At 42.8% G+C, this 21,886-nt stretch overlaps 1 protein-coding gene across 1 annotated transcript in view; it reads left to right on the plus strand.

The window, feature by feature from the left end:
• The window catches only part of BCR (BCR activator of RhoGEF and GTPase), a 356,931-nt gene that overhangs the window by 221,478 nt on the left and 113,567 nt on the right, over positions 1-21,886 (plus strand). The window contains exon 10 of the mRNA XM_069215112.1: positions 12,776-12,944. Coding sequence (XP_069071213.1) covers positions 12,776-12,944 — 169 coding nt within the window. The remainder of the gene's footprint in view (positions 1-12,775; positions 12,945-21,886) is intronic.

A 21,886-nucleotide genomic window follows, 5' to 3' on the forward strand; every position in this document is an offset into this window, starting at 1 on the left:
GAAAGTTCTGGAATCTGAGAGGAGCCACAAATTTCCTTCCACCCAGCGTTCCCCTAAGTCTCTCGATAAAAATGGTACATCACTTCTGTGGGTAGGCCTAGCGCCCACAAAAGGAAATGGCCCAAAACACAACGTGGACACAACATATTTTTTCACAGAAAACAGAGGTGTTTTTTGCAAGGTGCCTACCTGTGGTGTTTGGCCTGTAGCTCAGCCGGCCCCAGGGGGGGGGGCAGAAATGCCCTAAAATAAATTTGCCCCCCCAACCCCCACCCTCCCCCGCCGGGAGCGACCCTTGCCTACGGGGTCGCTCCCCCTGCGTGACATTGGCACCAAAAAACAAATCCCCGGTGCCTAGTGGTTTCTGCCCCCTTGGGGGCAGGTTGACCTAAACTCAGCCAATCTGCCCCCAAGGGGGGCAGAAATGGCCTAAATACAATTTGTCCCCCAGGGGAGCGACTTTTGCCTGATGGGTCGCTCCCCATCTCTAAAAAAAAAAAAAAAAAAAAAAAAACAAAGGAAAAAAAAAACAAAGGAAAAAAAAGAAAAATTCCCCTGGCGCCTAGAGGTTTCTGCCCCCCCCCCCGGGGGCAGATCGGCCTAATAATAGGCCGATCTGCCCCCCGGGGGGGCAGAAATGGCCTAAAATAAATTTGCCCCCCCAACACCTCCCCCCCCCCCCCGGGAGCGACCCTTGCCTACGGGGTCGCTCCCCCTGCGTGACATTGGTGCCAAAAAACAAATCCCCGGTGCCTAGTGGTTTCTGCCCCCTTGGGGGCAGATTGACCTAAAATTGGCCAATCTGCCCCCAGGGGGGCAGAAATGGTCTAAATACAATTTGCCCCCCCAGGGGAGCGACCCTTGCCTGATGGGTCGCTCCCCATCTCTAAAAAAAGAAACAACAACAAAAAAAAAAAAAAAAAAAAAATTGCCCTGGCGCCTAGAGTGTTCTGCCCCCCCCCCCGGGGGCAGTTCGGCCTAATAATAGGCCGATCTGCCCCCAGGGGGGGCAGAAATGGCCTAAAATAAATTCCCCTCCCCCCCAGGGAGCGACCCTTGCCTAAGTGGTCGCTCCCTTTGCGTGAAATTCACGCAAAGAAAAAACTCCCTGGTGTCTAGTGGTTTCTACCCCCCTTGGGGGCAGATTGGCCTCATCAAAATAGGCCAATCTGCCCCCAAGGGGGGCAGAAATGGGCAAAATATAATTTTCCCCCAAGGGGAGCGACCCTTGCCTAAGGGGTCGCTCCCCACCAAAAAAAAAAAAAATGAAACAAAAAAAGAAAAAAATGGTCCCTGGTGCCTAGAGGTTTCTGCCCCCCCTGGGGGCAGATCGGCCTAATAGTAGGCCGATCTGCCCCCAGGGGGGGCAGAAAAGGCCTTCCCGAAAATATGCCCCCCTGGGAGCGACCCTTGCCCAAGGGGTCGCTCCCTTTTGTCAATAACAATAAAAAAAAAAAAAATCCCTGGTGTCTAGTGGTTTCTACCCCCCTTGGGGGCAGATTGGCCTCATCAAAATAGGCCAATCTGCCCCCAAGGGGGGCAGAAATGGCCAAAATATAATTTTCCCCCAAGGGGAACGACCCTTGCCTAAGGGGTCGCTCCCCACCTCAATAAAAAAAAATGAAAAAAAAAAAAAAAAAAAAATGGTCCCTGGTGCCTAGAGGTTTCTGCCCCCCCTGGGGGCAGAAAAGGCCTTTTCAAAAAAATGCCCCCCCTGGGAGCGACCCTTGCCCAAGGGGTCGCTCCCTTTTGTCAATTTCTAAGAAAAAAAAAAAATCCCTGGTGTCTAGTGGGGTTTCAAAAGCCGGATTGCAAGCAATCCGGCTTTTGAAACCCTCGGAGGGACTTCAAAGGGAAGGAAATACTTTTCCTTCCCTTTGAAGCCCCTCCGGGCCTCCCAAGTGATTGAAAAAGAAATGCTTTTGCATTTCTTTTTCAATCACGCTGGAAGCAGAGCTTCCAGCGTGACGAGGGAGGCCCCTGCTGACGTCACAGGGGGGGGGTGGGGGGGGTCGGAAGGGGAAGGTCTTCCCCTTCCATCCCCGACTTGGGGGGGGAAGGGGGGTGCACAGGGGGCGCGCTAGCGCGCCCCCAAGTTCCCCTGTGCCATGGACGAGATGATCTCGTCCAAGGCACAGGGGAACTGTAGCCTTGGACGAGATCATCTCGTCCAAGGCACAGAAGAGGTTAAGTAGGCTAATGGTTGCTGCATGCCTCACAAGAATCTAGCCCACATATAGGGGACACATGACCCATACTATCAGCATTGCCATCAGGGCCGAAGTGTTTCTCAATTTGTTTAAACGCTTAATTTTAATAAATATATGTTCGATGGCATCTGTCGCTGTAGATACGCATGTTTTGCATAGCTCGCCATCTGGTGTTGGGCCGGAGTGTTACAAGTTGTTTTTCTTCGAAGAAGTCTTTCGAGTCACGGGGACCGAGTGACTCCTCCTTTTGTCTCCATTGCGCATGGGCGTCGACTCCATCTTCGATTGTTTTTTTTCCGCCATCGGGTTCGGACGTGTTCCTGTCGCTCCGAGTTTCGGAACGGAAAGATAGCTAATTTCGGAAGATTTTCGTCGGTATTGTTGCTTTCGGGATCGGCGTAGTTAGATTCAACACCGCGTCTAAGATCGAAGAGCTCCGGTGCCCTTCGGGGTAATTTTTTCGATCCCCCGTCGGGGCCTGGTCGGCCCGACCGCGTGCAGAAGAACGCCGATGGAACGGACCCCGTTCCGTTTCTGTCCCAAATGCCACAATAAATACCCCTATACAGACCAACACTTGGTCTGCAACCTGTGCCTGTCACCTGAGCACAGTGAAGACACCTGCGAGGCCCGTCGTGCGTTCCGGTCCCGAAAAACACTCCGAGACCGTCGAGCCAGAAGACTTCAGATGGCGTCCGCGCCAACAGCCCACCGGGAGTTCGAGGAACAAGAAGAGGAGGGAACCTTTTCGATCCAAGAATCGGACTCCGAAGGATTCGACGATATACACAAACCGTGAGTAAGACGTCGAAAACCACTCAGAAGAAGATTTACAAGGCCCAGGGGACGCCACTGCCACCAGGCCATGGCTCGACCCATAAATTCGGTGACCGACCGTCGGCACCGAAAAAGGCCCAAACAGTGCCGAGATCGTCCGACTCCGGTCGAGACACCGGCACGCAGCCTTCTCGGGACCGAGAAAGTGCTGGAGACAAGCATCGACACCGAGATACCGGTGTAGACATGGCTCGACGCCGAGACAGCGGCACCGAAGAAGATCGACGCCGAGAGGTTTCGGCCCCGAAAAAGAAAAAAGTCACCTCGGAGCCGAAAAAAGATGCAGACAGGGTTTCGGTGCCAAAACAAACTGCAACCGACCCAGTTTCAGGCTCTTATACAGAAGAGCACTCGCTAACCTCCCAAATGCAAAAGCATAGGTTTGAGGAAGAGCTACACTCAACTGATGTAGACCATACGCAAAAGCGTATTTTCATACAGCAGGGGACAGGAAAAATAAGCACCCTTCCCCCTATTAGAAGAAAGAGAAGATTGGAGTTCCAAACTGAACAAACACCACAAACAAAAGTGGTGAAAAAAGTTACCCCACCACCCTCTCCTCCACCTGTGATTAACGTCTCACCAGCACAAACTCCATCACATTCCCCAGCTCACACCACCATGAGCCAGGGTGACCAAGATCAAGACGCATGGGACTTATACGACGCCCCAGTGTCAGATAACAGTCCGGAGGCATACCCTACGAAGCCATCTCCACCAGAGGACAGCACTGCGTATTCTCAAGTGGTGGCTAGAGCAGCACAATTTCACAATGTAAGCCTCCACTCAGAACAGGTCGAGGATGACTTTTTATTCAACACACTCTCCTCCACCCACAGCTCCTACCAAAGCCTGCCTATGCTCCCTGGTATGCTCCGGCACGCAAAAGAAATCTTTAAGGAGCCGGTCAAAAGTAGGGCAATCACACCAAGAGTGGAAAAAAAGTATAAGGCGCCTCCTACAGACCCGGCTTTCATCACTACACAGCTGCCACCAGACTCTGTCGTTGTAGGAGCAGCTAGGAAAAGGGCCAACTCCCACACATCTGGAGATGCACCACCCCCAGATAAAGAAAGCCGCAAGTTCGATGCAGCTGGTAAGAGAGTCGCAGCACAAGCTGCAAACCAGTGGCGCATCGCTAACTCCCAGGCACTACTTGCGCGCTATGACAGAGCCCATTGGGATGAGATGCAACATCTCATTGACCATCTGCCCAAGGACCTACAAAATAGGGCAAAACAAGTGGTTGAGGAGGGACAGACCATTTCCAACAACCAAATCCGCTCCTCCATGGACGCTGCAGATACAGCTGCACGGACAATTAATACATCTGTAACTATCAGAAGGCATGCATGGCTCCGAACGTCTGGAATTAAACCAGAGATTCAGCAAGCAGTTCTCAATATGCCTTTTAACGAAAAAGAACTGTTCGGTCCAGAAGTGGACACAGCGATTGAGAAACTCAAAAAAGACACGGACACTGCTAAAGCCATGGGCGCACTCTACTCCCCGCAGAGCAGAGGGAATTACAGCACATTCCGTAAAACACCCTTTAGAGGGGGGTTTCGGGGTCAGAGCACACAAGCCAGCACCTCACAGGCAACACCGTCCAGTTACCAGGGACAGTACAGAGGAGGTTTTCGGGGACAATATAGAGGAGGGCAATTCCCTAGGAATAGAGGAAAATTTCAAAGCCCCAAAACCCCTACTACTAAGCAGTGACTCACATGTCACTCACCCCCTCCACACAACACCAGTGGGGGGAAGAATAAGTCATTATTACAAAGCATGGGAGAAAATCACTACAGACACTTGGGTTCTAGCAATTATCCAACATGGTTATTGCATAGAATTTCTACAATTCCCTCCAAACATACCACCAAAAGCACAAAATTTGACAAAACATCATTCCAATCTCCTGGAGATAGAAGTGCAGGCACTATTGCAAAAGAATGCAATCGAATTAGTGCCAAACACACAAATAAACACAGGAGTTTACTCACTGTACTTTCTGATACCAAAGAAGGACAAAACGCTGAGACCAATCCTAGACCTCAGAATAGTGAACACATTCATCAAATCAGACCACTTTCACATGGTCACACTACAAGAAGTATTACCATTGCTAAAACTACACGACTACATGACAACTTTAGACCTCAAGGACGCGTATTTCCATATACCAATACACCCATCGCACAGGAAATACCTAAGGTTTGTATTCAAAGGAATACATTACCAATTCAAGGTACTGCCTTTCGGATTAACAACCGCACCAAGAGTCTTTACCAAATGTCTAGCAGTAGTCGCTGCACACATCAGAAGGCAGCAAATACATGTGTTCCCATATCTAGACGACTGGCTAATCAAGGCCCATTCGTTAATAGAGTGCTCAAATCACACAAATCAGATCATACAAACCCTCTTCAAACTAGGATTCACCGTCAACTTCACGAAATCCAACATTCTGCCGTGCAAGGTACAACAATACCTAGGAGCCATAATAGACACAACAAAAGGAGAAGCCACTCCAAGTCCCCAAAGAATTCAAAATTTCAACACCATCATACAACGCATGTATCCAACACAAAAGATACAAGCAAAGATGATATTACAACTCCTAGGCATGATGTCTTCATGCATAGCCATTGTCCCAAACGCAAGACTGCACACGAGGCCCTTACAACAGTGCCTAGCATCACAGTGGTCTCAAGCACAGGGTCATCTTCTAGATCTGGTGTTAATAGACCGCCAAACTTAACTCTCGCTTCTGTGGTGGAACAACATAAATTTCAACAAACGGCGGCCTTTCCAAGACCCAGTGCCACAATACGTAATAACAACAGATGCTTCCATGACAGGGTGGGGAGCACACCTCGATCAACACAGCATACAAGGACAATGGAACGTACATCAAACAAAACTGCATATAAATAACCTAGAACTTCTAGCAGTTTTTCAAGCACTAAAAGCTTTCCAACCAATAATAGTTTACAAATACATTCTCGTCAAGACAGACAACATGACAACAATGTATTATCTAAACAAACAAGGGGGGACGCACTCCACGCAGTTAAGCCTGCTAGCACAAAAAATTTGGCGTTGGGCAATTCACAACCAAATTCGCCTAATAGCACAATTTATACCAGGGATCCAAAATCAACTCGCAGACAATCTCTCTCGAGATCACCAACAGGTCCACGAATGGGAAATTCACCCCCAAATTCTGAACACCTATTTCAAACTCTGGGGAACACCTCAAATAGACTTGTTTGCGACGAAGGAGAACGCAAAATGCCAAAACTTTGCATCCAGATACCCACACAAACAGTCCCAAGGCAATGCCCTATGGATGAACTGGTCAGGGATATTTGCTTACGCTTTTCCTCCTCTCCCTCTCCTTCCTTACCTGGTAAACAAACTCAGTCAAAACAAACTCAAACTCATATTAATAGCACCAACTTGGGCAAGGCAACCCTGGTACACAACGCTGCTAGACCTATCAGTAGTACCCTACATCAAATTGCCCAACAGGCCAGATCTGTTGACACAACACAACCAAAAGATCAGACACCCAGATCCAGCATCGCTGAATCTAGCAATCTGGCTCCTGAAATCCTAGAATTCGGGCACTTACAACTTACCCAAGAATGTATGGAAGTCATAAAGCAAGCCAGAAGGCCATCCACCAGGCACTGCTATGCAAGTAAATGGAAGAGGTTTGTTTGCTACTGCCATATTAATCAAATACAACCATTACACACAACTCCAGAACATGTAGTGGGTTACTTGCTTCACTTACAAAAATCTAACCTGGCTTTCTCTTCCATTAAAATACACCTTGCAGCAATATCTGCATACCTGCAGACTACCTATTCAACTTCCCTATATAAGATACCAGTCATTAAAGCATTCATGGAGGGCCTTAGGAGAATTATACCACCAAGAACACCACCTGTTCCTTCATGGAACCTAAATGTTGTCCTAACTAGACTTATGGGTCCACCTTTTGAACCCATGCACTCCTGCGAAATACAGTTCCTAACCTGGAAGGTTGCATTTCTCATCGCCATTACTTCCCTAAGAAGAGTAAGCGAGATTCAGGCGTTTACAATACAAGAACCTTTTATACAACTAAACAAGAATAAGGTCGTCCTAAGGACTAATCCTAAATTTTTGCCAAAGGTTATTTCACCGTTCCATCTAAATCAAACAGTGTAACTTCCAGTGTTCTTTCCACAACCAGATACCGTAGCTGAAAGGGCACTACATACATTAGATGTCAAAAGAGCATTAATGTATTACATTGACAGAACAAAGAACATCAGAAAGACTAAACAACTATTTATTGCATTTCAAAAACCTCATGCAGGAAACCCAATATCAAAACAAGGTATAGCCAGATGGATAGTTAAATGCATCCAAATCTGCTACCTTAAAGCTAAACGACAGCTGCCCATTACACCAAGGGCACACTCAACCAGAAAGAAAGGTGCTACCATGGCCTTTCTAGGAAACATCCCAATGCAAGAAATATGTAAGGCAGCCACATGGTCTACGCCTCACACATTCACCAAGCACTACTGTGTAGACGTGTTATCCGCACAACAAGCCACAGTAGGTCAAGCCGTATTAAGAACATTATTTCAAACTACTTCCACTCCTACAGGCTGAGCCACCGCTTTTGGGGAGATAACTGCTTACTAGTCTATGCAAAACATGCGTATCTACAGCGACAGATGCCATCGAACTGAAAATGTCACTTACCCAGTGTACATCTGTTCGTGGCATCAGTCGCTGTAGATTCGCATGTGCCCACCCGCCTCCCCGGGAGCCTGTAGCAGTTTGGAAGTTACCTTCAACTATTTGTATATGTATCATCTCAACCTTAAATAGGTACATACTTAGTCACTCCATTGCATGGGCACTATTACTACAATTCAACTCTTACCTCACCCTCTGCGGGGAAAAACAATCGAAGATGGAGTCGACGCCCATGCGCAATGGAGACAAAAGGAGGAGTCACTCGGTCCCGTGACTCGAAAGACTTCTTCGAAGAAAAACAACTTGTAACACTCCGGCCCAACACCAGATGGCGAGCTATGCAAAACATGCGAATCTACAGCGACTGATGCCACGAACAGATGTACACTGGGTAAGTGACATTTTCATACTAAACCATGACGTGGTATTGTATTGTCATCTACACACAGTAAATTTCCAAGAAATGTCCAAAAACCTCTCCACTAACTTGCAGATTTACTGATGAAACCATATAGTGTGTTAACAATCTGTGAAAATTGGGTTTCAGAAAACATATCATTTACACATCAACACATAAAGTATTCTAATTTGTTTTCATACTATTCAAATATTTTTTCATCACACAGAAATATAAAAAATGGGCTTTCACAACTACTGAAATATATTTTGAAAGTTTGCACAATTGAAGTAGTTATTTAAATGTTGTGTGTTAGGAAAAATCTGGCAGTCTATATCCTTTTATTTTACATTCTAAACAGCAGGTCAGACAGTTCACCTTACAAAGTCTTGGAAATCCACAGTCAAGGAAAATTAATTGTAATACAAACTGACTTTTGACCTCTGTCTGTGAACACAGAGCAAATGTGACATAAGAACAAGATTTAAAGGCATCTTTTATTGCTCCTCCACTTTTCAGCTGAACAGACAACCTGTTCTTTGTCAACTCGCCAGAGGAGGCGAGCAAGTCCTAAAACCTGATCAAATAAGACTCACCATAGCGAGTGGTTTTTGCATAATATTACAGATTTCAATTTGTAAACAGTGAGGAAATGGGGTGCATGATATGGTGTGGTTGTGCAACCTCTCTGTGGTATAAACATACAAACTCCGTTAAGGTCAGTAGGTTTTGTTTGTTAAACCCTCTAGCTCAACCCTGGGTGTCTGTGGCTCTGAGTAGCAAGGCTTACACAAAGGAACAAGGGTAAAGCACTTAAACAGCACCAAAGCGATTGAAGAATTGTTATAGAACTCACAGTTCCCGGCTACAGTAGATAGCTGGGGAGGCCTGTGGGCCACTAGTCTCTGGGCCAGTTGTCTTGAGAAATTGCGAAGAGCAGAATTTCAGTCTTTTCAGACATACACTTAAGACTCTATGGAAAAGTGCGAATGGAGCACACAAAAAGTAGTATCCCTCTATTATCAATATTCCAGTCGTCATTACTCACTTAAACATATCAGAAAAACGTAATATGAGTTTCCACAAGAGTGGTATCAGTACAAAGTATAATTGAAAAGTTAAAAAGGCAAAAAGAAAAAAGATTTTTTTTTAATAGATAAATCATAAATATTAAGTTTGATGTGTCACAAAATAAATTATTTCCAAAGAAATTTGTTAACAATAAAACTAGAGTTTCATAACAAATGACCTATCCATATATACAAGAGTTCTCCAGACATTAAACAGATGTATGTGTTAAATCAACATAAGAGTGGTTCGTCCCCTATTATGATCATTCAAAGTCCAACAAAATGGTTATAGGGGTAGAAACTATCCACTCTGATGATTAGGAAGCGGAAGAAATTATCTTCATCCAAATAGAGAGAAGGATTGTCCAGTTCCTCCAAATTCAGCCGACACGTGTTTCGTCCTGCAAGGGACTTTATCAAGGCTTTCTCTTTTTAAACACTTGTTGTTTTAGATGGAAATGTTATTCCAAACTTATTCAAAAAGTCACGCAGAATCTGTGATTGGAAATCTCCATTTTTGAAAAATGTCTCTACGGGTCCAAAGTTAACCTGACATCCAAATATAGGGTGCCTCTACAAATAGTTTGTCGTCCTAGAGTCGGTCCTTCGGTAACGGCTTCCACAAAATACACTTAAGACTCACTTTCATCCAGTCTATTACCCTTAAAAGCAAGCTTTAAATGTGCTCTGAGTGATAGCAGGATTGTTATTAATCAAAAAGATAAGCTGTATGTTGGCTGAGAAGGTCGGGGAGGGATCATATAAATATTAAACAAACTGGGGCTTAGCGAAGAGTCCTGTGGCACTTTGTATTTAAGTGGTGTGCTTCCAAATGACTAAGGAGAGATCAGCACTGGTTGCTTTCTATCATGAAGTGAAGACTGCATCCACCCTAACACTGGGCCATAGATATCTACATCAGCCAGTCAGTAAAGTATAGAATGAGAAATAATATCAAACACTGCCAAAAAAGCCAAACAATTAAGATAGTGTTTTGTCCCTGGTCCAGTGTAGTTTCAGTATGATATAGGCGCCTGAATCCTGACTGGGTCACATGTAGGAGTTTGTGCTGTTCAAAGTAGTCTGTGAGTTGCATATTGCTAAGTTTCTTCTGCATTTTTGCAGCTACAGGAAGAAGTGAAATAGGTCTAAAATTAGACAAAATGAAAGGTTCTGCAGACAGTTTCTTAAGAAGGAGCACCACCTTTGCCTGCTTCCAGATGCGGGGGACAGACGATGATTCTAGAAATGTATTTAATAACATATTAAAAATCGGATTACTAACCCTAAGAGCCTAAACAAAAGCAGTTGAAGGTCAAGGAGCTCAAAGGGATCCAGATTTGTGAATAAAAATGGCCTGTGCTGACTCTTCTAGAGTGATGGGTTTGAACTCTGAAAGGGAGCAATCCACTTTCGAGATCGATGCTGATGGCACCGCCACATTAATAACTTCCTTGCCAGTGGAACCAAATTTAGCATGATTGTTTTCAGATTTTGTATCCGAAGAAATATGAATGATTTTCACAGAACTCAAGTAAGGTGAATACTTAGGTTGCACAAACATAATTTCGAGACATTGAAAATTTCACAAGGTATATTCTTGGCAGAATTATTTTTTTAAGCAAAGAAATTGGACTTTGTATTTTTCATTAAACTATGATATCATTTTGGGGCAGTTTTACACACTTACTTGTCCTCCAAAGCATACTTGCAGCACCATTTCCTTTCAAGCTTTTTATGACACTTTAAAAAAAACAACAAAAAAAACAGCGAGAACTGTAGAGCAACAGGGGGCAAAAGGTAGTGCTTGTGGACTTTTGAAGTTTTGAGAGAGGCGAGTAGATCCATGTCTGATTGAAGCCACTTATTAACTGTATTCCTGTAAGCCTAGGAGTAGTTTCATTAAGAATTTTAGATGGTTCTTGAGGTTCAATCTTGCCCCAAAAATGGCATGTATTTTTTATTTCATATTTTTCTTCTACAGCCTTTGAGGAATCCTTTCAACAGAATACGATAAGTGTATGGTCCTATCAGAGCAGCTTCAAAGAAGCATCAACTATAAGTGAGGTATTTGGAAAAATAAGGTTGGTAGTATGGCGGGGTAGTATTAGTTGTCCTCTTGTGGCCAAGACTGAAAATCACCATCAACCAGATGGCTGCCTTTATCAAAACTATAGCACCTCCTTTAGTCTTTGGGAAGTGCATCTTCTTTTTTGTGTCACCTTTTTGTAGGTTTCTGAAGCGAGTAGTCATACTCAGACCAAGGTGAACTGGTTATGGTGATATGGTGTGTCCAGGGTAAGACACGGCCCAGAGTAGTTCACTGTTGCTAGGTGAATGAACTAAACACAGGAAGATGGAAGAGTAGTTGGTTCCTTTTGAAATGTGGAAGACAAAAGTTACAAAGGAATTGTCTGGCAGCCTCCTCTCGCCTCCCTCTGTAAAACAGGTTTCAGAAAGTGCGTTCTCTCCAGGTGTATGTCTAGGTTGCAATGACCACCCTGAACAAAAGCAGACAAGTGAAGATGATCCACCATCTTGTGAAGGAGACACATAAGGGTTATGCAACTCCTGCTGGGGTTGCCATGTGCATTCTGTACCCTTTTAGTCTGCAGTGTTGAATGACGTGGAAGCTGCTCTTAAACGTCATAGCTGGTCCTGTATATAAGTGTGCTATCCTCACTTTTCATTCGGTTTGTGTAAGGCCAGTTCTATGCATTTAACATTCTTTCTGTTCCCTGTTTTCTTCCTTGACACTTTCCCCTGCTGCACATTCTCCTCAATGTTTACACATTTTTCTTATACCCATTATCCTTCCTGTTCTGTGATTTTGTTGTAAGTGTATGCTTCTCTTTCTGTTCTACTCTCACACTACTTGTTCTTCCTCTACTTACTACCGAAAGCACCTCTCAAGCTCTTCCTTTCTCCCTATATTTGAGCAGGGTTTACTTTCATCCTTGTTAACATACTCCTTACAACCTCTCACACTTCTCCAGACAATATACTCACTTCTCTCCTCACATGTTGTTCCATGCTTCTCATCTCTGATGATCTTCCCTCATCCCCACACATCCTGCTCAACAAATCCTCCTCCACACACCTCCCTTCTGTTCCACATTTACCTCAGAACCCTTAACACTTTTCCCCACTCCTCACACTGCTTGCACTGTCATGTGCCAGCTACCTCCAAATTCCCTACCATCACATTTTCCATACACCTTTCTTGCTCGGAAATTCAGCTCAAACCTTCCATACACATTTCTTCCAGTCATTCTTTTTTAACTTTTTCTTCTACTTCTCATGCTGTCCATTCTCCCTTTATTACTTACACCTTTCTTCACATTTGCCCTGCTTATCATTACCCTCACACGTGTAATATGTTTGCTCCACCTACTGAAGGCTTCTCTTTCACTTTTAGCTTTGTGTGTTCTTAAGTCCTCTTCCTCTTGCCTTGTATTTTGCCTACTGCTCTCACATTCTCCCTTGGTCCCTTGCAGTAAAAGCCAGCAATATGACTGCAAGTGGTACATTCCACTGGCAGATCTTAGCTTCCAGACTGTGGATGAGTCTGAGTCAGTGATCAACATTCCTGTAGTGCCTGATGAGGAGCTGGACGCCATGAAGTTCAAGATCTCGCAACTGAAGAGTGACATCCAGAGAGAGAAAGTAAGTATACTTCCTGCTTATCCTGACAGCAGTTGTGTACCCAATGAGATGTGGATATGAACGCTAAGGGTACAAACATTGCTGGCTTTTTACAGTTTGTAGTGTGATCCATATGGTGGCATGGATGTGTGCCTGATGTTTGGGGTTCAAGCCATGCACGTTTCATACACTTAGATGTTTGCATCATTCGGGCTGTGTACAGTGAGAAGCATAGCCATGCTCACAGTCTGCACACTCAGAAGTGTAGACCATTCAGGGGGAGGAGTGTTTGTGTAGACTTTGATTATGCAAGCCATTCAGATTGTGCACACTCAGACTGAAGTGTGGATCATTCATAGTATAGACAGTAAAAGGTGAGAGCCAATCTGGCTGCGTTTTATGAAGTGTCCCCAAGTGCACCAAAAGGAGTTGGAGATCACTGAAAATTAGAGTACTCTAGCATTTACCAATAAAACCTTTTTCTACTGAGGTTTATCTAAATGTATTAGTTTGTTTACTGAGAAGAGATCTGAGCTTTCAGTGTTAAACTTGTGAGCTGCTCATGTGGCTGAGCTGCTTGCTGCATTAGTCCTGAAGTTGTGGTTGTTGTCTAGAGGTGGTCCCAGTGTCTCTGGCACACTTTTTCTAGGCTGGGTACACCCAGAGGAAGAGCATTTATGTAAGTCTCGGTGCCAATTGTCAGTCTCTTGCATTTCTTTTGTTTAGCCAATGTGTATGTATGTATATATGACTGAGTATAAATCCCATGTTTTTGTCTTTTGTATGTTTGGACCCATGCCTCTGTCACCCAAACCAACAAAACCTATTCCTCTTATTGACAGAGCTGCCCTTAGTTTTGCGGAGTGAAGTTATTTTACATTCACATAATTTGCATATTTGAACTTATTCTTTTGCAGCCTGAATACTCTTCTATATTCACATGCTGTGCATTATCTCCTCCATTAGGCAGTTTGGTCCGGAAATGTTTGGAAGTATAAAATGTTTTTTTGTGTCGGCGGCAACCACACACACTTTGATATCAACATTAGGCTGACTGTACCTCAAAATATTTATATAGAATATATTTTGAGGTAATTGTTTGCTTTGAGTTTTCAACATTGCTTTATAACGCAAGCAACTTATTCATGTTCTGCCCAAACTACAACTGTAAGTTCACTTCCAACAACAGAGAGCCAGTATGCATGTTTAGTCTTTCTCAAGACTGTGCATGTGAAGGCTGCCATACATGTTCTTTGTTCAAGCCAAACATCTTAACAGATAGAGCCAGAATTATTTTGGCATTTAAGGCTAAAATGGTATCACTAGGAGAGCTCATGCTCTCCACGCAAAAGAGGCTGGTGACAACCTGTGAAGACATGTGATTTTCTTCAGTTGAATAAGTTAAGGCACACTAGGCTCAAGAACATAAGCTAGACTATCGCTTTGAAAAAAAGAAGTGTTTTTTCTGTCCTTCAGTGTATTGATAGAAGTTGAGCAAGAAGAATCATGATTTTTATTGGAGACATTAACGCCAATGTCAAGAAAAAAAAAATTGCTTACCTATGATCCTGGCAGTTTTACCAGAATTATGGGAAGTCTTTGAAAAGTGAGGTACTTCTGATGTAGTAAATCCTTAGAACATTGTGACAAGAGCCCCAAATGTTTCAAACTAAATCTTCCGATATCCCAATTCAAGGCACTTACAGCTAACAAAAACATCATAATTAAACATGCCCATAAAGGTGGAACAGTTATCATTGTTGACAAAGAAGACTGCGTTGAGGAAGGTATAAATCAGACCTAAAATCTGGGATATTATTGAAAATTATCATGTGACAATACACTACAACAAAAGAACACAACCATGAATCAGACAAAATAACATAATTATCCCAGGAATACAAATCCAAGGACTCCGGTACTATAACTACTGGCAATCACCCTGAAACATATTTTGCGGCTATCAGGAAGACCCACAGTTTCTGGATGGGATTCCTTATTTCAGTTGTTCTCAACACATGTTGATAGACTACTAAAACCTTTTGTGCAGTCTACCAACTCTTACGTACAAGATGCAACGAATTTCATCAACAACTGAAGGAATATCATCCAGTGTCACCTCACAAATTCTTGTCACACTGGATGTTATTTCTTCCTTTATATACCACACAAAGTAGTGCTTGAAATTTTTGCACTCTATCTAAAAAGAAGAGAAAAGCCGCAAAGAATTAACATTAATTCTGTCATTGACAAAGATAACATTAAAACAGAACTTCTTCTAGTTCAATGTTAAATGTTTGCTCGAGAAAAAACAGACCTCTATGGAGGTTCCTTTTCTCCAGAACTAGCCAATTGGCAGAATTCTCAATGAAAAGCACATTCTGTTTAGGGAGTACATCATGGTATAGTATAGGTACGCTGATGACTTATTCTATATCGGACACAAACGGAGGAATAACTGAATGACTTCTTTCACTGGCTCAATAAGCTATCACCGGACATTGTTTAACATGTCCACTTGGAAAAACAAGATACATGATTTGCATATCTGTGGCAAAGCAGAAGAAAGCACTCTCATAACTACATTATTCACACAATCAGTGGACAAAAACAGCCTTCTTCACTGTGGTAATCTTAACCCCAGATGTCTGTGAGACAGCCTTCCTTATAGACAACTTCTATGAGTTAGCCAAAACTGCACAAACAAGCTAGATGCCTTTGACAATTCTGAAATTCAGAAGATACTCCAAAATATTCTGACATGCAAAAATATGAGAAAAATACAAGGATGTATATCAAAATGTTTGTCCTAACACCAGTGATTTAAAGAAAATCATATACCAGAATTTCCACATCCTAACGTTATTGAAATGTCAAAAAGAAAAAAACAATTTTGCTTGAAAAAGAATTGTAACCTCAGAGATGCCCTGGTAAGGGGCATATACAGGACCAGAACCAGCCACCCAAAGAGACTTGAGATTTATGTGCCCCGACAAAGTCACCATAAATGTGAGGCTTGTTTGGGTGGTCAGAAAACATTGAGGGAACCAAGTTTCTTTTTATTTCTTTTGCAATTACAAAATCAAAACACCTGGGTTTTTCAAAATGTAAAATAATAGCATTTATGGAATCCAGTGTCCATGTGGAAACTGTATGTGGGCAAAACCAAGAAGAAACTTAAGTGTCTGCCAACATCAATCATCTTTCAGATGCAAATTATTTGCAGTCCGTGGTGCACTACTCTTTAGAACTTGGACACACGGAAAACCAATTACAGTGGACTGTGCTTGACCTGATAAAAAATAGACCACAAAGGAGAAAGATGAAAAACATTCTCCTCAAAAGAGAGGCCACACGTCTCCTCAAAATAAACATTATATGCAATGGCTTTAACGAAATGGCAGAAATGCATAACATCTGACAATAGAGACATGCCAAGGTAAACTTGTAACATTGAGTTTTTGGTAGCCAGCCACTCATGAATATCAACCACTACTGTTAAAAAAAAAAAAAACAGCGTTGGTAATGTCACCTGTACTGAAATTATTCACCAGAACACATATAAGTCTAGATACACCAGGACAGCAGACATCTGTATGAAAACATTGCAGAGTCACTGAATCATGAGCCAGTCACTAATTAACATAAGGAAGAATATTGCCAAGAATTAGTATAATTCTGACCAAAATACCAAAGCTGATTACAAAGCCAAAAGGCTGAGTGCTCACCATGCAAGGCTCATGGACACCCTTACTGCAGTGCCACTAGGGAGGTGATGCCTACTCTGAAACAATAGCTCTTGTGGGCACAAAATCACCTCTAGTGCTAAGAATGTAGGAATATGAGACTCAAAGCAACAAAAGGAGAGCTCAACAAAAAGGGCATATCACCTGCAACTATAATCCAAATTGTCCTCTGCAACACAGATTCAATGTCACGTTTCCAAAAGGCATGTAGGAGTAGCCACCTTTATGTGCTCCTGAAATATAAATGAACACAGGATGAAGTGACCGGAATAAGAAGCATATGTTTGGAGGCAAGACATTTTTCGTGCACACAAAAATGAGCATTATTGAACCTTGGTTTATGCAGAACTATGAACAACTGCGAAGGAAGAGACACTGCTCTGTACGCTCAAATCATTATCTGCATGTATGAATTTACAGACTTGTGAACAATTGTGCATTTAACTGGAAAATTATATCACATTTAAATATACCATTACTATTTTTCAGAGCAGTGGCAACAATCTGTATCATGAAACCCTAGTGAACTATTAGAATCCCCAAGAGGCCTTTGCCCATGACACCATACATATGACAGCATAATCCTAAGAGCGAATGTACCAATTGGTTTGAACTTCCAACACAAGACAAATTACTGGTTCACAGAACCTACTGGGAGGAGATCCTTCCTAAACAAAATCCAGCACAAAGCTTGTTCTGCTGGAGTGAAGGCGGAATCTCTTCATCACAAGAGAAAACAAATACCTGCTGGGCCACCTGACGTTGTTTATTCCCTGTTAGAAAGTAAGATAGTTTGTGCAGCATGTGCAACATTATACATTTTGGGAACAATAGGTGAAATTGCAATGGGAAGATGTTGATACCAATGTGTGCTGCATACTAAAACATCCTGCTTTTGTCCACAATATGCTTGAAGATAATAAATGTAATTTGCTCATTTTTTCTCTTCAGACTAAAAGCTTCCAGGCGATTCCATCCCTAAAAAGCACTTAGATTTTTCCCAGTGTTTATACACTAAAAATGTTTTCCTTTTTTTCAAGACACTAGGACCGGGTCAGTCTATGACAGATGTTTTTTTTTTTTTATCCCCAGAAAGAGACTTGAAAGTTGCTACCTTGAATCACTTTTCAGTCCACCACTTAATTACTCCAGCAGGTATAAATAATATGCTTTCTCCTTTTATCTTTTTACCCATAGACAGCATCAGGTCCCACTCCTGAGGATACTCCCAAACTATCTGGTGGATTGTAAGGCAATGACGAGCTTCTTTGGGTGTGACAAAATCCTATAAAAACGACCAAGGGCACTTGAAGAACTTCTTTAACTGACAGTCCAGTGCAACAAGTCCATTTTGTTAACCTTCCTTGTATCGAAAACAAAGGGACATTTTGACTGCTCCCTGTGGCAGAAGACAAAAGCCTAAATCTGGCTTCTTAGATGCAGAGCGGCTATTTTCACTCTTATAATGGCAGCCTATGGGGCAATACTGCCCTAGGAAACTTCATCTCTCTGCTCTACCAAAAAGGGTTTGTGAAAGACATTTATGCTGTTTTTACCAAAACACCATCAAATTATATACATATATAATCTCCTGACCCCTTTAAAAAAATCAAAATCGGAATGAAGAATTGGGCCATTGTAGACTGTTCCTATAGGCTGCATAATAATTTTGTCTCTTAAGTGACTTTACAGGCCTTCCCAAAGAAAGGCAAACATCTGCACTTAAGAAGATGTATTGTGAAAAAGTGCTCCGGGGTCCCCGCACGTGGGCGGGACTATTCAGTGCTTATAGCTATAATGGCAATTCGCTAATAAGAGAACTGGAGTTAAAGGTAAGAAACCATTCCTTACTGGGGATGATTGCATCATGTATTCCTTTGATTCCAAATGCAAGATTTCAAATGGGATTACGTCAGGAATTGTTGAACAGCCACTCTCTAGTGAAAGGTAACTGGGAGGATCCTAGCGGTTGTAACAAACTAGCTACAGAAAGAGTTGCAGTAGTGGAATGATACAACTATGTTGAAATACAGACCATCATTACAACAGGCGCATCATAAGTGGACTGGTGAGCACACCACAATTTAAAGGTCACAGATCAGTGGTCGAAGCAGAATGTGTGCAAGCATATAACCTGTCAGGAATGAAAGACTGCATTGATGGCATTAAAGGCTTTTCAAACTCTGCTTCGGTAGCAAATAATCAAAAAAACTAACTGACAACAGAACTCGGGTAGAACAGTGCTCTACCTGAGCAAACAGGGGAGGGTCAATTTTCTACCCTTTGGCGAAGTTATCTGTTGGAATTTATCATCCTAATTGGCAATCATGTACTAGGGCAGGAATACAATCAAACAAATGTTCTCAACTGACAGTCGGGGCTGTCTGCAAATGGGAATTGAAACTTGAAATTGTAAAATATATATTAACCAAATGGGCCTCACCAAGTATTAAACTATTTCCTAAAAAATAACATTCAAGCCTGCCCCACTCACTTGCGTTCAGCCTCTTCCATCCAGAGTCAGAAGAGAATGCTTTTGATAAGTTGGTGCAAAATGTTTGCATACACCTGCCTTTTAATACCCCTGATTTCATTAGTAATCAACAAGTTCAAAACATCCAAAATGAAGCTTGCATTAATGGCTCCCATGTGAGTTGTTCAACAGCTAATACAATTGGCACAAAACAATGTGACAAAAATACCTGTATTGAAGTCTGGATTAAGAATGCAAAAGGATGCAAATGTATCATCCAGGCCTTCAAATCTTACAGGGAGAATCAAGGCTCCTGATGTCTTCAAAGAAGCTAGGTACACCTCAACTAGAAAATATTATGCAGCAAAAAAAGTATAGCTAAAAACACATTCAGGCCCAGCCACTATAAGGCAGCATAATGCATAGCATGCGAACCGAGAAAGGCCCCCATGCTGTTAAAACCATTTTAAGGTTGGACATTGCCAAACATGCAGTATAAGTTTTGCACAAGGTGTCCTCTTCTGCATCACAGCTCTGATGTCAACAAACCAAAACTACATGGAGCATCGCCAGTGGGTTAACACAATTGTCTGGCTCACTGGAGGTAAAGTGCAGAGCTGTCCAGAAACAACGCAAGGGCAGGGTGACACAATTTGATAAAGAAATATAGAACGCTTTAGATCGATCCATGAGAAATATCTTTTACGGGCCAGATTTAGCTTACTTTTGAATCTAGTGTCTATAGTCAGGCTAGTTTGAACTGGTAAAGGGTTAATGTATATTTGCCTCAGCCTACAGGCAAAAACCTGGTTCTGTTGTCCTGAGAGATATCACGTTCAATGAGATGGGTGAGTTTCACCCACGCCAGACGAGACTTACCCTGGACAAAGAGTATAGGCTGGAAATCCACCTCACTCATCAGGTACACATGTTTTGTGGATGGGGACTGAATAGGGTTTGCATGAGGACTAGGATGTCCAAAATGGACATCATCAGTATAAACACAAAGGAGACCACCTTGTGAAACATTACATCTGTACATGATAACAGTCTACACTGATACTTATTCTGCCTCATTTGAAACCACGTTGAATCATCTATGGGTATGGACCTATGTTTGTTGCTCGGGTTCCCTTTAGCTAGGTTTGTGCTGCACAAATACCCATCCATATATTCATACATACATAAACAGACCAGCATGTTAAGCAACACACACACAGAGATTGGCCAAATTGGCCCCATCGTTTCACCTGTAAACCATACATCCCACACGCAGGCATGCGTCCATCATACATGTCCCATACGTGAGGAAGGAAAGGGTCTCCAGTAAAGGGAATGTATAGACCTTTAAATGTAAAGATCGAATAGGCAGTATTTCCACACAGCTCAGTGTCCTAACCTTGCCCCTTCGTGCCTGCTTGGCCTGGTTACCTGGTTTTAGCTAAAGGGAGTAGATGAGAAGGCATCATCAGGCTCTCAGATAACTCTTGAGCAAGTGCATGTGTGTTTTAATTTTTTTTTATTTTGCTTCGCATTAAAAGGGCAGTACTGTCCCTTTGATAGTTGTACTTTCAAATGTATTTTCTCCTTCCTTGCTCGTGGTAGTTAGTATTTTCTGTTTATGCCTTCAATATGAGTGGTTAGTAGCAGTAGCTCCTGTTCATCTTAAATTTAATTGTGTGATCCCACTGGTACAGTGTTTTTCTGCCTTGTTCATCTTATCCATACTTGTAGCACACGTACCACCCTTTTATAGGAGATGTGTTAACAACTCCATTTTCCATTGGGAAGGATATGTCAACCGATGAGTCACAAATTAATTCCAGAAATTGGTTTACAAGAAGCAAAGATGAGCAAGCATCCAGCATGTTGTTCCCCATATAGGGCGGTCTTTCCCATAGACCTCTGTGAGTCACAAAGCTAAGCAATTCCTCCACCGCTTAGACAAGGGCAGCCCTAAGATACATTTACTTACTAAAGCCATCATTGCCTCTCCTATAAAGTAATTTACCCCAGCCTAATTCTGTCCTTACCAAACTTCAGTTGCAAGACATAAGGCAAAAGGATCTCAGTAATGCATATATACCTAGGGACCTGCTGATGGTACAAACTGTACAAATTAGACTCCGCCACTAGAAAAGCATCCATGCCCAACTCATTGATAGCATGTCTTTTTGTGGTCAGCCCCATGACTACCTGTCCACCCCCACTCCATTGTTCAGATTGTGATAGGGACGTAGTTCACCCAACCAGCCAATCTGTTTCATGTCTGATCAGGAGGGCATTTCGTAAAATGGTGCCTCAAAGAGTTAGAAGAGTTAATCCCTAGATAGCTAACTGTAAAGGCCTTCATCTCTATATTCAGTGGTTCCTAAACATGAAGCTTCTGTCTTCCTCGGTGGTGGCACGGAGCATGTATAAAATGTTTGGAGCAAAACATTGTATATTCTGGTCCCTGACTCTGTCTTTTTGCTTGGTCTTGGAAACCCTAGCTAAGAGGGAGGAGTAGTGCTATTTCCACCTCTGCCCAATCTGAAAAAGAGGCAGAGGCTGGCACCATAGTTTGAGGATGTATATCTACAGAATTATTGTCTCTATACTGTTGTGGATGGAGGCTCTCCAGGTGTAGCCTGTGAGGTTACCTGTAATGTGATAGATGGCAGTGATCTGTGAGCACATGCTGTGAACTTGTGAACATGCCTTTAAATTACCATCAGCAATCTGACCCCCTCAAACCTTCTCCT

Source organism: Pleurodeles waltl, chromosome 11, assembly GCF_031143425.1.
Source record: "Pleurodeles waltl isolate 20211129_DDA chromosome 11, aPleWal1.hap1.20221129, whole genome shotgun sequence".
NCBI lineage: Eukaryota > Metazoa > Chordata > Amphibia > Caudata > Salamandridae > Pleurodeles > Pleurodeles waltl.